General features: G+C 34.7%; 1 protein-coding gene across 1 annotated transcript in view; it reads right to left on the reverse strand.

Annotated features, from left to right (window-relative positions):
* LOC111050415 (two pore potassium channel protein sup-9) overlaps positions 1 to 18,196 on the reverse strand; it is a 96,106-nt gene that overhangs the window by 13,038 nt on the left and 64,872 nt on the right. The window contains exons 3-4 of the mRNA XM_022336732.2: positions 16,474 to 16,629; positions 6,557 to 7,062 (exon numbers count right to left, since the gene is read on the reverse strand). Coding sequence (XP_022192424.2) covers positions 6,557 to 7,062; positions 16,474 to 16,629 — 662 coding nt within the window. The remainder of the gene's footprint in view (positions 1 to 6,556; positions 7,063 to 16,473; positions 16,630 to 18,196) is intronic.

The following is an 18,196-nucleotide window of genomic DNA, read 5'->3' on the forward strand; positions in this document are numbered from 1 at the left end:
TTGTTTATGCATGATGGAGCTCCAGCACACTTCGGTGTTGCTGTTCGTGAACACCTGAATCATAGCTTTCCAAATCAATGGATAGGCCGAGGTGGGCCAGTACCATGGCCAGCTAGGTCACCAGACTTAAATCCTTTGGATTTTTATCTTTGGGGACACTTGAAAACCTTAGTATACAATACTCCGATTGATACCATTGAAGAACTCCGATTAAGGGTTATGAACGGAATATAAATGATAAAGCAGACTCCTGTAATATTTGAACAGGTTCGACGAGAAGACGTCTGAACATAAGCATTCAAAACAACGGAGGTCACTTTGAACATCATCGTTAGTCTTTTGGTATAAGTTTAATGTCATTTAGATATGTTACTTCCATATAAAAGTAAAACTTTTCATAAAAAACCGAATATTTTATTTGCAATCACCTACAACTTATGAGTTATTAGTTCTCTCCTACTCATAAAACGCAAATTTTTGTGGTGTAATGTACTACATAAGAATACATTTTATTCAACTTCTATTGAATTTAGTTTACACAGCTTACATAATTCTTCTCAGAATTAAATTCTCTACAATTTTTATTGCGAAAAATTATTTGTTTACTGGTCATTGAAGAAAGTTATTGGGCATCAAACGTAGAAGTCTGTGTTTTTCTACTTAGATTTTTTGCATATTTCAACTTTTTTCTCAAAAACTACTCACACTACAGCTTCCAGACTAGTTTTATTCAATTTTTCAGATATTTTTCCATATGAATCCAGCATAAGTTTTTCAAAAACTAGTCCCCAAACAATTCAGCATCGGTGTATTTCACCAGAGGAACTGAATTCCGGGCGAAAACTTTCACCCTATATAACTCGCTAATGAAGCGTTTATGGATATATGTTTATAAGAACTTTTTTTCTTATTTTTACCTCTACTATCACGAATTGAATTATTTTACCATAATTATGAATCACCCTGTATATCAGACTCATTTTAAGGAATCATCATTTTTAAAATCGGCTGTTACTTTCTAATAATACTGGAATCGAGAGTATTCCCCAATGTAGTGGAAAAAGAAAATACTTTTCCACATCCTTACTAGATTTTGAAATGTTATCCGAAGTATTTGCCAATACGCAGCTTTGAATATGGAAATTGGTCATTTCTGTGAATTGAAATACTGGTTAAAGTACATTCAAGGATGAATTTTATAATTTTTGATCGTATTTCACTTATGATGCGTGCGTGATTTGGAACCGCCTTGACGTGCTGAGAAGAATGAGCTGTACAGCTCGCTCTGTATAGCTCGCTAATGAAGCGTTTATGGATATATGTTTATAAGAACTTTTTTTCTTATTTTTACCTCTACTATCACGAATTGAATTATTTTACCATAATTATGAATCACTCTGTATGATAGAAACTAATGATTGATTCCAAATTGGAGACAATAACATCCTCTACGATCTCAGTTGCCTAGAATTCATCTTGAATCACTGTTTCAGATCACGTAATCTTACACATTACGATCATATTCTTCCGTTTACAGTTACTAAAAGCTCCCTGTGGGTTGGGGGAGCTTTGAGTCGATCATCGTACTCAAGAATGTGTTGAAAACCAGAATTCACCCACAACATCCACGCTTGTCGTAGGAGGCGACTAAAATGGACCTCAAGGCAACTCCAGAAGTTGCCTTGCCTTCAAACCACGGGATCTGCCCCATCAGGGCAGTTTCGGTGGGGCAAAAAGATAAACCCAAGAGACCAGAGATGGGTGAAACTCCAGGCATAAATGTGGGTCAAGAGGCTGAGTCGAGGTTGGCCGGGCGCCGGCGCACTAGAGGCAGTTTGGCATCCCCTCTCTCAGCGGAAGGACCTACAAAAAAGCCAGGAGTGGAACTCACGTAGGTTTGTGGGTGGAGAGGCCAAAACTTACCACTGCTCAAAGAAGGCGGCCATTCAGGCAAAACCTCTTGGGAGAGGTGAGGCCTATGACCCTTAAGAGTTTCGGAGGGACAAAAAGAAAAACCGAAGAGACCAGAGATGGGTGGAACTCCAGGCACAAATGTGGGTCAAGAGGCTGAGTCGAGGGTGGCCGGGCGCCGGGCGCCCTAGAGGCAGTTTGGCGTCCCCTCTCTTAGCGGAAGGACCTACAAAATGGCCAGGTGTGGAACTCACGTAGGTCTCGAGGACTAATCAGTCTGAAGAGACTGCCAAGCATATCACACTGGATTGCGACAAGGATTGCAACCAGGTGATGAATGGAATGTTAGTATAGGGAAAAACCCCTGGTTCTTGTAAAGGACATAGGTATTGGTTTGCCTAACTATAACATACTACTTGGGAACACAATAAGCTTCGGTTGAGGTGTGGGGTTCTTTGAACCTTTGGATCCTTGAATCCGTCCTTTCAAAAACAATAATACTAAAAGAGGAGAAAAAATTCAAATTCAATTCTAAAATTCAAGATCAAGTCTTTTTTATAATTATGGGTTACCGAGCTCTGAATTATTGGTAATTTCTTTTTGTAATGAAATACTGGTTAATCTACACTCAGGAACGTATATCATATTTTTCGATCGAATTCAACTCATGAATACTCATGATGCATTTTTTTGAACCCATCTTGACGAGCTGAGAAGAAAGAATTGTGGTACTATGAGATCTGATCATTGTGTCGAAAGTTATGAGTGTTTGAAATTTCGATCCTTGAGGTGTCCTTATGCGCGTCTCTCCACTAAATTAAGAGCATCTTACAGGTGATTCTCACAGAACATGATCTAATGAACTTATATCATGATGCAAAATCTTAATGTGATGACAATGGAGAAGTCTTTATAAAGAATTTCGTGATCTAAAGAAAAGCGAAAACGAATTTTTGTGTCTGATTACAGGATTTTGCGGAAATAAATGAAAACTGGAAAATGAACCGAAAATACGAAGTATTTCACAAGGAAATTTTGCATGGAAAAATTAGTTCTGGATTTCTTTTATGTATCCAAACAATATATTGAATAGTTAGAACTACAATATAAAATCCAAGCACATCCCCTTCCTCATGTCTATATTGACTGGCGATCGTCCCCTTGGATCCGTGCCTGCAATCACCACTGTCAAGTGTCTTAGTTCTGCGAGTGAGTGAGTCAGTCAGTCAGTCAGTCAGTCAGTGAGTGAGTGCTATTTCGCTTTTATATATATATAGAAAACACGAAGTTACATGTGATAAGTTATGTGAATTTATAACATTTTTGTTCAAGTTGTTTGTATATATAACCAACGTTTTATAACAAAGTTAAACAGTGTAAACGTAGCTAGAGGAAAAACTTGTTATATAACACGATATTATATTTTAAAACACAAAGTTACATTTAACAACTTACATGAATTTTCAACATTTTTGTTAAATTTGTTATATAACCAAAGTTTAAAAACAAAGTTACACAGTGTAAACGCAGCTTAAGATTCAAGTCGACGGTTTGGCATTTCTCTTAATGTTTAAATGTTTATATGTTGCGCATTTACGGCGAAACGCGGTAATAGATTTTCATGAAATTTGACAGTTATGTTCCTTTTTTAATTGCACGTCGACGTATAAACAAGGTTTTTGGAAATTTTGCATTTCAAGGATAATATAAAAGGAAAAAGGAGCCTCCTTCATACGCCAGTATTAGAGTAAAAATCAAACTATAGAATTATTCATCATAAATCAGCAGACAAGTGATTACACAATTGTGTGGAGAAGCCAGTATTGCTGTATTTCCATAAGGTCTATAGTTTCAATTAAGTAGGCTTCTTGTGGATGAGAATACTGCGTGAGGTCTACTGTTCACGGAACTATTAGTAGTTTACACAGCTGCTGATTTTTTACCAAGTTACATTGAGATATTGCATTTCATGCGTAATGACATGCGATTTATAATCAACTCGACAGCTGATTTATGATGAATAATTCTATAGTCTTATTTTTACTCTAATATTAGCGTATGAAAGAGGTTCCTTTTTCCTTTACATGTCAAATATCATGAAAATCTATTACCGCGTTTCACCGTAAATGCGCAACATATATAATATAAACATTTAAACATTAAGAGAAATGCCAAACCGTCGACTTGAATCTTAGACCTCACTTCGCTCGGTCAATTATACTGGTAGTTCCATGAACAGTAGACCTCACACAGTATACTCATTTTTCTCATCCACAAGTCCCTGATTGAGACCTTATCGAAATACAGCAGTAGACTGGCTTCTCCACACATCTGTGTCGTCACTTGTCAGCTGATTTATGATGCATAATTCTATTGTCTGATTTTTACTCTAATATTAGCGTATGAAGGAGGCTACTTTTTCCTTTTATATTATCCTTAAAATGCAAAATTTCCAAAAACCTGTATATAGGTCGACGCGCAATTAAAAAAGGAACATACTAGTCAAATTTCATGAAAATATATTACTGCATTTCGCCTTAAATGCGCAACATATAAACATTTAAACATTAAGAGAAATGCCAAACCGTCGACTTGAAACCCAGACCTCACTTCGCTCGGTCAATTAATAATATTATCAAATATCAAAAGCATTGAGTCACAGTTTGAAGTGAGAATGAGCAACAAGTGAACGAAAAGAAAAATAATAATAGCTGATAATAGTCAAGTTCTAGACTTTAAACAGCCGTATAGTCATAAAATTGGCTTTCCGGAACGGGGTGTAGCCAATACCTACTATTACTTATAGTAGGTATACTACTATTATTTATTAAGTAATAGTAGGTATTGGTGTAGCACTACCTCCGTAAACAAAGCCATAGTGCATTCTGGTGACGTCGGCACAGGTAGGGCTCCTAGACCAACAAAAATTTGTTGATTTCAGCTGATCTATATCAGCTAGTGTTTTTATTGGTGTAGGAGCCCTACCTGTGCTGACGTTACCATCAACCCCCTGTCATGCATCATGGCTTTGTTCACGGAGGTAGGTAGTGGGCGTAGTCACAGTTTTTATGATCAACTTTTTTTTTTAATTCCTATAATTGGAAACGTTTTTCCTTGAGGAAATGAAACATTCCTAAATGATTCAAAATATCTGAAACTTTTCACTATTTTCTTTTTATTTTATTTCATTTTTCTAGTTTTTCGAAATTAAATTTAAAGGTGGTCTTCGACTACGCGCCGTTTCGGAAAGCCAATTTCCTGACTCCAGCTGTTTAAAGTCTAGAACTTAGCTAAATCCCTTGTTGGGTAAGATTTCGTGCATTGATTCAGAAAATGGAAAATCAGAGGTGAAAATGAAATTGAAGATTTTTCTAATGATAAATCTAACGATGAAAGTATCCCGTAGCCTAATTCAATGAATGGGGTGATACAGAATGGGGTCTTCAACACAACAAAGATTAGCCTTACTGTTGAACTGATTTCCTATTCGAATTGAATCCTTGATAACATTAACATTACTTTATTATCATAACATAACCTATTTTTTGCATATATTGGATAATGAATACATAAATAATATTGATAAGATTGATTTTGTGTGAAGTGGATCCTGTAGTGTAGAAGTGGGGTGAAGGAAGATACGAGATGTGAGTTATTTTGAAGCGAAGAAATTAGAGAGAAAAATAAATGTGAATAGATAGAAGTGATAGGAGGTAAAGAGATAAAATAAGAGATGGTGGAGAGATTAGATTACATACTGGAGAGATGAGTTGATAGATGCTGAAAATATAATAGAGGATGAAGTGTAGATTTGATGTTGTAGATTTAAGGTGAAATAATATTAAAAGTTGACGTCTTAGATAAGATTCAACTCGTTATTATATTGGAGAGAAATACTCATTGTTTATTATTTCAAGATGTTTTATTCCTTCTCAAGTATGAGATGTGTTGAAGGGATGGAGTGACACAGTGATCAAGTGATGGTGCAGAGATGAGATGATATATATGGCGGAGATAAGAGATGGTTGAGTGGCCGTAGTCGAGTGGATCAGATGCTGGCTTTATGTCCCGGCTGCCTAAAAAGCAGTCGTTAGGTCATGTCAGAGGCCCTGAAATTGATCAGTTGTTACCTGAAAACTCTGACACCAGACCTGAGCCAGCCAGGTCACACGATATTATTATTATTATAGAGATGGTTGAGAGATGATGTGAGAAGAGATGTTGAAGAAAGAAAGAGAGAAATATTAAGAGCGAAATAGGGTGAGAATTGAGTGGTATATTGAGAGATCAAGTATGTGAAATGTATATAATATTCTGGAGAAATGAGGTTTGAGAAAGTTGAGCATTGAGGTGAATGATTGTGAGCATGACAGATCAATATTGTCAACACGATTTGAAAAAAGGAAGACATCCAAAAACTGTAAAATATTAAAATTAAATGAATGAATGAATTAAAAAAACACAGTTCTATTTTTGTCACATCGACATTTATTAGACTTAGTCCTGTGTACAAGTCTAATGAATGTGGATGTGACAAAAATAAAACTGTGTTTTTTTCAATATATGAAAAAGTTCCGCAATACCAATTCTCATTTAAGGAATTTTATTAATGTTAAAATGCAAAAATGAATGAGTGTGTAGTGACCTGAAGTGCCTCCGCCTCGTCGCGTCGCTCGTCCTCAGTGTTCATGGTGACGAATCGGAGCACGAGCAGGTTGAGCGAGGCAGCCACAATGGCGAGGCCGAACAGGATGAAGATGAGCGAAAACACGACATACTCGGGCTTTTTGTCGAGGGCGTCGTCCTTCTGCAGCGCGACCATGTCGCCGAAGCCGATGGTAGTCAGTGTGATGAAGCAGTAGTAGACCGAGTCGAAGTAGGTCCACCCCTCGTAGCGACTGAAGGCGGCCGCACCACCGGCTATCGTCAGGCTGCTGAGAGTCGTGACGACGCAGATGAGGTTGAGCTCGGACGCCTGCACGTCGCGGCAGCCCAGCATGCGCTTCACGCCCTCGATCACGAACGACGAGAACTTGTTGAGGCGCTCGCCGATGCTCTGGAACATGACCAGGCCTAGCGGGATGCCGACGATCGCGTAGCACATCGTGAACAGCTTGCCGCCGATTGTGTTCGGCGTCGAGTGTCCGTACCCTAAACACAACATTGACAAAATAAAACAACTCAATATTACCCATAAAGACACAGTCTATTGCAAACATGAGTCTCATTAGTTTATGCACATGAAATTTGAAATGATTGGAAGATGAAAACAGTCAATCTCTATAGTGAGGTTACGTTATTTATTAATCTACTAGTACCTATATGCACATGACATTTGAAATGATTGAAAGATGAATACAGTCAATCATTACAGGTTTGTCACTAACTATAGGGTTTCACTAACAAACTTAGTGAGTTTACGGTATTTATTAATCTATTATTAGTACCTATATGCACATGAAATGTAAAATGATTGGAAGATAAAATCATTCAATCCCTATAGTGAGGTTCACGTTTTAATGGCAGTGGAGAAAGATAGAGGAACAGCGTTGCCGATTCTCTGCATTCTATAGAGGATAGCTGATACCGGTATATGATACAATTTTAGGGGGTAGTCAGTCTCTACAGTGAGCTTCATGTTATAATGGGAGTGGAGAATGATAGAGGAACAGCGTTGTCGATTCTCTGTCTTGTCACTGCCTTCTATAGAGAATAGCTGATACTGGAATATTTAATGTAATATCAACTGTTCATTGTTGTTAAAAATTAACTGGTATATTTTATTCGTCAAGAAAATATATTTTCCAATGATTAAATAAAAATTAATTGTCGTAATTTTGATATTGAATAGTTTGTTAATCAATTATATTTGTACATTGTTAAAAAATGATCTGGCAACCTTGGAAAAGGATAGCGCTATCTGCTTTGCCAAACGATAGAAGAGGATAGCAACACCAACTCCAATGTTTAGCAAATACTGCCATTATAATGTGGGCCACCTCACTATAACTATTTCTCTCCTCCCTTACACCCAACCCTCCAATACAATTCTAGAACAACTAACTATTTAAACTATAACTAAAAGGTATAAATATTATATAGATATATACCAAAGCTAGATATAGGCTTCCACTTTCCAATTACACATTACAACTTCCATATCACGAAATACGTCATATTCTATAAAAGTCCAAATTGAATGGGGAATACGAATGGAATATTACACTACTACAGTCCAGTCAACGAAAGATTATAGAGGGAAAAGCTTGTACACAATTTTTGACCCTACAGAGGACTTCCAATATGTTTACCCCCTTACCCCTGCGGGGTCTAAAATTAACTTCCAAAATTTTTTCCCTCTATACCTTTTTTTGAGCATTTGTTGCCTGGACTATACTTTGTAAAACCAATAACATAGGACTAGACTCAATTTCATAATACAATAAAATTTAGAGAGAAGAAAAGCGTGAAAAGAAGAAGAGACGTGTCAAGTTAGCAAAATCAAATAAAATTCATTGCCTTACAAAAAAATTCAGTTGCAGAAGTATATTATGTATTCAAAATTAGGACATGAAATTGGAGAACTTCAACCTTTTAAATAGTTTCCAGATTTTTTATAGTCTGACACCAACAATACCTTTGAGTGCTGGGGACGAGTAACAAAACAGATTTAATATTACATAAAGTAGGAGTTAAGAGACATTTTTAAGTAATAAAAATCTCAGATGAATAAATTTCATCATGCATCATTTTGAAACTGTTGTTATTAGTCAATAGTAGTGTACTAAATAACTGTGAATGAACGTTTTTTAAATCTAAATTGGCAATATCAATTCATCGCTCTATGATACGGTAATTGAAGTGGAACTGTCATTACTTAAATTAAAAACTTTCTATTTTCTGATAAATTTATATAAACATCAAAATTTCCATAACCTATAGACAGGTTACTGTCCCCATTTACCACATATCAATTGAGTTAGTAGAAAATGAGAATTCCAATTTTAGAATCTCGCATGGCCATTTTTCAACTATCTAGTGTGGTATACTTCTGTAGCTTTCACGCACGAGATTAATTAAGTTCCCGGTTTAATTAATATCTTTCGAAAAGTAACTTCACGAGAGAGTTTCAGGTTTCTCGACAAGTTCATCGTGACAAGTTGATTTGCTTCCTGCTCACAAATTCATTCAATAACTATTCTTAATATAACTCTAGTACTTCGCCCATTAACGTGCATAGATTTTATTCAACCGGAAATTGTGAATCAGCAAATGGTTGGTTGGGAATGACATTTCATTAGACTATCCCACGCATAAACGTGAAGCGTGCAACGCTCTTTGATTAGATTATAATATGGCGATCTCCAATCTGCTCATGATCAATCACATTTATCGACAGATTCGAAAAGGATGAGTGGTCAGAATTTTAATTTCTAAAAATGTCATCAACATCAACATCATATTCTGATTCTGATTCTGGATTCTGGATTTCTTTGAAAAAAAAATATTCTGCATAAATTGATATCATGAAAGCTATCGGTAGAGGATTTTTATGATAAGGTAATTGAACACCACTTGCAACAGAGTGAAGAGTGAAGAACTTGTAAGTAAGGAGTTTACCGACTTCTGGTCTGGATAAATTACACTTCAAATGATCCAAAAGAATTGTACATTTATAGTCTACACTCTACGCGATTGATGGAGATTTTAAATTTTTATAATAATAATTATATTTCAACCTTTATATATTTTTATCTTTACATAATTTTCAAAGTATGTTATATAGGCTACTTTGAGCAGGCAGGCCCCTACGGTATGTTGAGCGTTCATACTCAATTATTATTATTATTTTCAGGTGAATTATAGTTTATCCATAGAGGTCTAAAACGTAAAGAACACTAAGGGCCGTTTGCACAGTATAGATTGCTAAACTCGATTAAGTTAATCTGAAAGTTAAAACTTGAATCGGTTTTCTCACAGCATTTACTAATCCAGTTTAATTTAAACTAGTTTAGCTTAAGTTGGTAATAGAATGTCATTGTTTATAATATCAGGAAGGCTGATTTTTACAGAAAATTTGTTATTTGTTTACAAACCATCAGTAAATTGAGGTTATGTAGCTACTATTTCCTCAGTACCAAATCCACAGAGCTGTAAGCTGTACGGTACACTAATAAAAGTGAAAAACGATCAAGAAGTTCTTCATAATGATAGAATGCTATACCAAAAAATATATATTCTAGAATGTAAGAAAAATTTATTTTGTTACGCTTAAATCTACTACGGTTTTCCTTGTTTATTATAAATCTTTCGAAAGCAAAATATCTCTTTTATGTGTTTTAAGAACATGTTTTCTAAATGATTCATTTTTTGCCTAATCTTTCTCAGTTTCAAAATTTCTTCACAGTCATCTTTATCAAACGCAATAAGAACTTCTATCAATTCTTCCATTATAATAATTATATTTACATTCAAATAATGATTCACTACAACCTAAATAATAATTATTATTATCGTCTACAGAAGCATTAAAAACAACCGTCGAAAAATAATTTACTATCAGCTGTTCCCCTATCAAATCTTTACAGATGTCAAGTTAATCCAAATTATTTGGTTTAAACCTCCTGCTTTGGAGGTTTAAACTTTCCAAGAGTTTAAACTCAATATAGTGTTTAAACTGATACTGTGCAAACGGAATTTTAGTTTAAACAAAAAAAATCCAGATTTGGTTTAAGCTTTAGCTTAAACTTACACTGTGCAAACGGCCCTAAGTAGAACTTGGAACAAGTTTTCGAAAATCAAATGAACCATGTTTTTTCACATTTGCAATATTTTCAAATGCACAGAGTGATATGGAATCTAAAAGTTATAAGCAGCATAGGAATAAAAAAGCATTAGATTGTTCTTACATATTTATGAGTATAACACTCATACTATGCTGAATATACATAATAATTTCACTCCAGTACGTTGATTGATGATGTCTGGAGGATTTGCTGAAAGGACAATGGACTAATAATTTGAACTGACTACTGACGACCATTATGGCCCACATCAGTCAAACATCAATATTGATGAATAGGTCTTATGAAGTCATCTAGGCATTATATTTTATACTTTGAGCTTTCAAGAGAATTGAATGAGGTGTTGGGGCAGGGAAAGGGCATTTTATAAAATGGAGGATGGTGCTCGAGGAGCAGAGAGGAGGGCCTCTACGGTATTACATTGCACTTAGCGCGGGCTCGGCTGAGCAGTCATCCATCTTGATCAAGGCTGACAGAGAGGACCACCTCACCTTCACCTGCCTAGATTTATGCTCGGTATCGACACGTGAGCTCAGCAAGTTCAATTTATTCTATTATGAGAAATTATTTACACAAGTTTGCTTGGAAAGCACCAGCGTCATAACCTGATCAGCTTTGACGTAATACAGCTTCTGACTCGAATCTATTTACGAATGGATAAGTACGTTGAAATAGTATGTTCCTTAGATGCAACAGCCACCTATCCACTATCCTACAGATAGAATATGTTTCGAGAGAGATTTATTGAACTAGACTATACAAATTCTGGATAGTATTTTTCAAGTTTCTGTTTAGTATTTCCCAAGTGGAATATTTTTTTATCATGAAAGTGAAAAATATTGAACTCAACTCAAATTAATCAATGAAGTAACAGCATTACAATCGAATTAAATGTATAAAAATGACGAATGTGATGAAAGTATTAGTACTAAAATTGTTGAAGATGAATGCTTAAGTATTTAGTACCTTCAATAATACACCACTTGTTCTATATAAATAAATAGATCATATTCTGCTTTTCCAATTGAATCTATAATATTATTCAAAAAATCAATCTCCAAAGTTTTCTCAAACATAAATCTTGCATTCAATTGTCATATTTAATGCTCATATAAAATGTCTATATATAGAAATGATAGGATATATTATAGAAATAATAGAATGATGTATAAAAGAGGTATACTAGATACTTGGGAATTCTGAACATAAGAAGAGACTATTTGCTATTGAATTCTATTTTGGTAGAGATTGATAATCAACTGAATTAATCAAGTTAGAAAATGAATTTCTAGATCCATTATTTATTTTGATTTTCCATCAATGAGAATTTTGGGTAATTAAATTAATATGGATTTTAAATAGAGGAATCAAGTACTTGATTGAAATATACAAAGCTATTAGGTTGCACAATAAGTTGGGGATGTTATTCATAATAGGCACATTACTCACAGGAAACATTTGGAAAATAATTATTAAATGGCCTTCTCCAGATCACAACTTTACGAGCGATTTTGCACCTTCTATTTCACATGAGTTGAGCATCCAATACTTTTGCCTGCACTCAGTACGAGACTAGTCGTCATCCATTCCAGTTATTCAATTACTGGAGGATTTATACGGACATAAAAACTAACAGCGCTCATACTACCCGACCTGGAGAGTAGTGGAATTCTATTTAATTGATTCCCTCTTCATCGAGTATACTGCAGCTCAACTCGACTTTGGCAAAACGATGTATACACAATCGTAATTTTCTTCTTTGTTAAGAGAAGTTCACTTCGATTTTCTTCAAGACATTTGGAAGCAACTTCGTATAGAATCGGTAATAAGAGCTCTTTGATGCGAATAATCAAATTCAAGCTCTCTTCATCAAGCCACCATCTACTCTTGACTTTCTTTCCATACTCTCCTCAAATTTCTTCGCTTTGTATTCATGCTCCAAATAACCTATTACGCTACAAGAGCTGGTCACTGCATTATTCATCAATCTGATGATTAATTTGAGCTCATTCAACTTTGAAATTGAATTTTATCGTGAGTTGAAGCGGTTGATTTGTAACTTTGCTCAATTCAACGTAAGAGAAAAATATAATTTCACGAGATATATTTCAGTTTTAATTAAAAAAAGAAAATTGAATTGTAGCTACCGTATCAGTAACTGGCATTTTATGTTAAGTACAAAAATCCCTTCACTATGAACATGTGTTTCCGAAAGGTTATTATTTTCCATGAATCAATGCCGTTCTGATTCCATGAATACGAGAATAAAAATAATATTGTGCTAGTGACATATTTTCTTGGAAAAATATATTGGAATATATAAACGAAAATAGTCAATATCCTAGCTTCATAGAATCGTTTTTCATTCCATTTTAATCATGAACTTTGCAAAATAGCTGTATCGCTGGTTTGGTTGATAACAAAGGTGTGGCCCAAGGCCCAGATGAGTTCTCAGCAACAGATAAATTAATTAAATAATACTGAAAATCATTGTCTGCGTGGGATGCACCACCCCTCCTTGCCAATGAGTTGGCGTTCCATCGAAAGTCCCGCAGGAAGCATCCATTCCATACAAACCCACAATGATCATTCATGGATTTTTGAACGCTAGAAAAGATGAAAATAGCATGAGCTCGTTCCTATGGTTAGTAGGGTGCAATCCTTTGTACCTCATTTGAAAACTGACAAATAATGATGCCATTCGTTTAAAAGTGTTATTCATGAGTTTGCTTAATTTTATACATAAATGGATGAGTCACAATCTATCCATTATAAATTCGATAAATAAAATGTCAATTCACATCAATTATAAACATACTTTGTTTATTAGCTTCACGAGAAAGAATATGACATTTCTTTTTTGAAATATGATAATAATATAAAGCTATAAGTAATAATGATGAAACACTTCTTCATTCTTTTCTCCCTGAATAAATTGTGAGTAGAGAGAAGGTGGAAAATGTAAAAAAAACAAGATTGCCAATACGAAAGATCCAATTTAAGTTTTTATCAACGATTATTACCTGAAGATTCAGTTTCAAAAGAGGGAGAGAGACAGTCAACAACAACATCACTCTAGCCCAATCTTTCAAGAAAATTGCTTATTATACTATATAAAGATATCAATAGCATTAATAGTTCACGTTTCAATCGACCGTTGAAATTTGTATTTAAACTTATTCCCTCCTTTATTTTCATGTTTACGGTATTTTCATGTCACGATGCATTCTGATTTGTTGTGATTATCATGACATGTCATATTGTCTCACTCTGTTGCGAGGGGTTAATCCTAGCAAAGCACGTTGAGCCGCCTCAACTTATCTGTCAGGCTTCATTTTGCTCACCTTGCCCTCAATCGCTGAGATGCTCTCAGGCTGTGGCTCAGCAGCTATCTCAACGAACCAACTCTAATACCATGATATCAAGTTCGCTCCCATCTTGTAAACAGATTAATCAGAATCAGGCTGTTGTTTCTATTTCAGTTCTGGTATGATTTTCATTGAACAAGGAGGTTCAGAATACAAGAACACATGGTGTGTTCTCTCCATACCATTAATATTCATAGTCCATCATCTCTCATTACGTATGTCCTTCAGGTTTGTGTTTTCCTTCTTGGCTTATGACATGAGAAATCCATGATTGACTAAACCCTACTCCGTCTTTTCCCCTCCATGTTGTCCCAAATCATAGTCAGTTGCTTTTTGCTCTTATGATTCACTGGGTTGTGCATGGTTATTGGGAAGGATAATGAATCATGAATGAACTTACATTTTTAAGTTGGTTTTGTACCACCTGGGAGTGGTTTTAAAGCTCATAACTGTAAGTTGATTGGAAGCAGAAACTCTTCCAAGAGGAGTATCAAGCAATATACCTAGAATACAATGTATCAGAATACAATGTATTCTTGATACCTTGGTATCAAGTATACGTGAATCATTATAACGTGAGTGGTTAGATATATCACAGCTGGGCCAACAACTTCTGTTGGGTCTTCGTTAACAAGTTATAACAAGTTACGTATTTATGATAAAAATACGTAACTTGTTATTCTTTATTTCAAAACTTTTCTAATGGGTGTGTAATCAGGACCTCCTAATAAGTATTTAGGAGGTTCTGGTGTAATGCATGAAATGCTAAATTCATTCATTGCTCATAAAGTTCTTGTATTGTCAAATAATTTATTCTAAGAGAAAATAATTTATTCCAAGGCAACCGAAGTATATCTGACAAGCATGATGATCGAATGCTTATTGAAGTTTTCATATAAATCAAATTCATCTGAAATATAATTTAGATATTTTATGTTAGAACATTCTTGCTTATGTTCTAATATATAATGCTTATGTTTACATTCTATCATTAAATTTTATCATTTGGTCATTTTTTTACACCTGTCGGATTTGGATTTCAAGACTGGTCGAGATATTTTAACAGGCTCCTTGAATTGATAACATTTTGATCGATGTATTATTACATTATTATCATTAACTCAAAATATCATATAAATTTATCAATAACTCACATTCCAGAATAACTCTAGATAAATTGCTGCTAGCTCGATCTGGAATTAATTGAGTGGATAATTTGTATTTTTCAAGTGCGTATAAGAATGGTGGGTGATATTATTTTAAACAATGCTGCGAACGTGTTGTTTATTTGTCAGGAATGAAATAACTGATGAGTGTGAAGGTCACTAGTCAAAATCCGTCTTCAGCTCATGATTTCCCCATAGACATTGTCTCAGCAATATCGCCTTCTGGCTACGTTCTCACTTGATTGCTCGTACTGAGGCTCCAGCTCTTTCCACCTTAACTTTCAAAAGGTTACGACTTCTCCGGAAAAGAAAATTGAGGCAATTTGAACGCATGAAACGCTCAATAAGGCGTTCATGATTTACGTCTCGAGTATATTGAGAGTATTTGTGGATCCTATCATACTGAAAACGATATGAGGTTGAGATGAGAGTAGGCCTTCACAGAAGGAGGTTGAAAAAATCTAAACCTTATTACATATTAGCGTAACATTCCTTTCAATACCGAATTCACATGTTGAAAAAAATTCAGATGAGGTGAAATAACATATTGTCATCATCACGTATACATGGGTCCATTACAATATTTCAATATAAATATTTATTTATTTATCATCATAATCTTACGTGCAATGATTAGACTATTGCCTGTGCCTACTTACAGCTTATTTTTATTCGAGTTTGAGTCTATAAATTTACATTTCATACCTTCATACATCAATATTATATAGATTTAATTCATCATAGAATAGTTATTGCCACCGCTAACGTGGCCTTCCAATTGATATAGGCATATGCTATGCAAAACGATACATACTATTATGTGAATGGAAGAATAGTATCGAATAGTAATAGAATGGTATTATATGCTCCAGATGAAAGTTAATTTATTCATTTGAAGAGGATACGGTACATATATAAAGCCACACAGGAAATCCATGAAGAGCCTTAGGTACAATTTTATAAATGAAATCTTTGACTATGACAAAAACTATAGAAGAAAATAAGAAATTCAGATAAATGATATAATGAAAATAATAATGATTAAGATAAGAGAAAATCCTTCCTCAAGGTAAGTTAAGCAACCCAGTTACTGGGAGGAAATTTTCAATAATACTCGTTATAGGCTATAGCATGCTTTCAATATTGAAAGTTACTCATTCATAGAACTAATTAATTGTAGGTGCGTAAAACTATAGAATAAATAGAGCGAATAAGGCAATCTACCAATAGTGGTGAGTACGGTGGTTGCATAGTAGAAGGCACCGGCGAACTTCCATTGTTGACCGGCTTTATGCGGCTCCGTTTTTAAAACTACTGTTTCCATTACACGGAAATCGTCTGGAGATATGTTATATTTTTTGATAACCATTTTTTCGATAGCTGTAACAGAGGAGATACAAGTCATTATTGACACAAGTCATATATTGAAATGTTTCGCACAAGACAGCACAATTATTTCAAGTAGATTGAGACTGTAAGACTGACAATTTCAGGTGATTTGAAAATCAATTAGATTGTTGAGGGAACAATTCAATAGCTGTAACTGAATAGACACAAATTATTATTTCATTGTGACCACATTATTATTATCACTACATCACAATTGGTCCGAGTTGATCGAAACATTGAGACTGATTAACAATTTTATCAAGTTGACTTGTTTTGGAAATGGAATGGATTAACCTGCAGTAAACCCCTGCAGAACAAGTAAATTGATAGAAGGGAGAGAATGAGAATATGTAATAAAGTAGAACCAATGAAATGCTTCAACGTGTTCCAAGTTGAACAACTCTATCAATAATCAGAGATTATAACTTATAAATAAAGTTAAAATATTGTTAATTTGATTCATCACAGTAAATAATGGTAGGAGATAATTCTATTGAAAGAATTACCACCAAAAACAATTTCAAACCATAAATCATAGCTTGAGAACAATTTCAAGAACTATTTTGTATTTCTATTTCAAATTTCATTGAGTTATTCTCATGCAATGTTTTTAATAGTTATCAACTATTGACCTATTATCGTTGTGATAACTTCATAATTATCTCATTATGTGATATATTTGAATACATGTATTTCTAATCAGATGAGTATTTAATGTTTGTGATTTAAAAAAGGCCCTGTAATTACAGGATTTCCGCCCGGGGCTGAAATTCAATTTGCTTTATTGGCTGAGCTTCAATCTAAAAATATGAGATTCGTGGAAAAGTTATTTTCGTTGAGCATGAATCGATGTGAGCGCTGAGTGCTGAGTGCTGAGTGGGTGTGGAAGCCCAGCCATGATAAACACATGCGAATGAATACAGGGGGAGTTAGACGTGAGTGGCAATGGATGCACAGCTTACTATGCTGTGTAGTAGTCTAGATTACGTAGTCTACATTCCACCTCATCCACCTCCTGGAAGCTCTTTTAGTTCTTTCATATGGGAATAATCCTTCACCAGAGAATGTGGTATAATATACATTACTTATCGCGGTATGAAAATGATTTTATGGTGTTTGATAATTGTTAATGTATATAACGATAATATGATAATATGTTTAAAACGTATGTTAATGTATTTCTATTGAATAGAAATTATAAATAGACTAGTATTATTTATAAACAAGACGTGGATTAGATATCCAAGCTTCATGAATCTATCAAATGGTTGACGATAAAATCACCTTTTCAGAAAAATTAAATGCATATGGATTTTTACAATATGATGTAAAGCAGACACGTTCAAAGCAGAATGGAGGAAAATCTTAAGAGAACGGAAGAAAACTCCAGATGGAGAAAAGTGCACCACTCTTTCAAAAGACCGTTTTTCATCACTCCTTAAAAACTCATAGATGTTGCATTAGCAGACAAGGGGGAAAATCTGATAGCTGGCTTCAGAAAATGTGGAATCATTCCAACCAACAAACAGCAGGTTCTTGACAGACTACCTTCTAAAAG

The sequence above is a fragment of the Nilaparvata lugens genome, chromosome 1 (assembly GCF_014356525.2).
Source record: "Nilaparvata lugens isolate BPH chromosome 1, ASM1435652v1, whole genome shotgun sequence".
Lineage (NCBI taxonomy): Eukaryota > Metazoa > Arthropoda > Insecta > Hemiptera > Delphacidae > Nilaparvata > Nilaparvata lugens.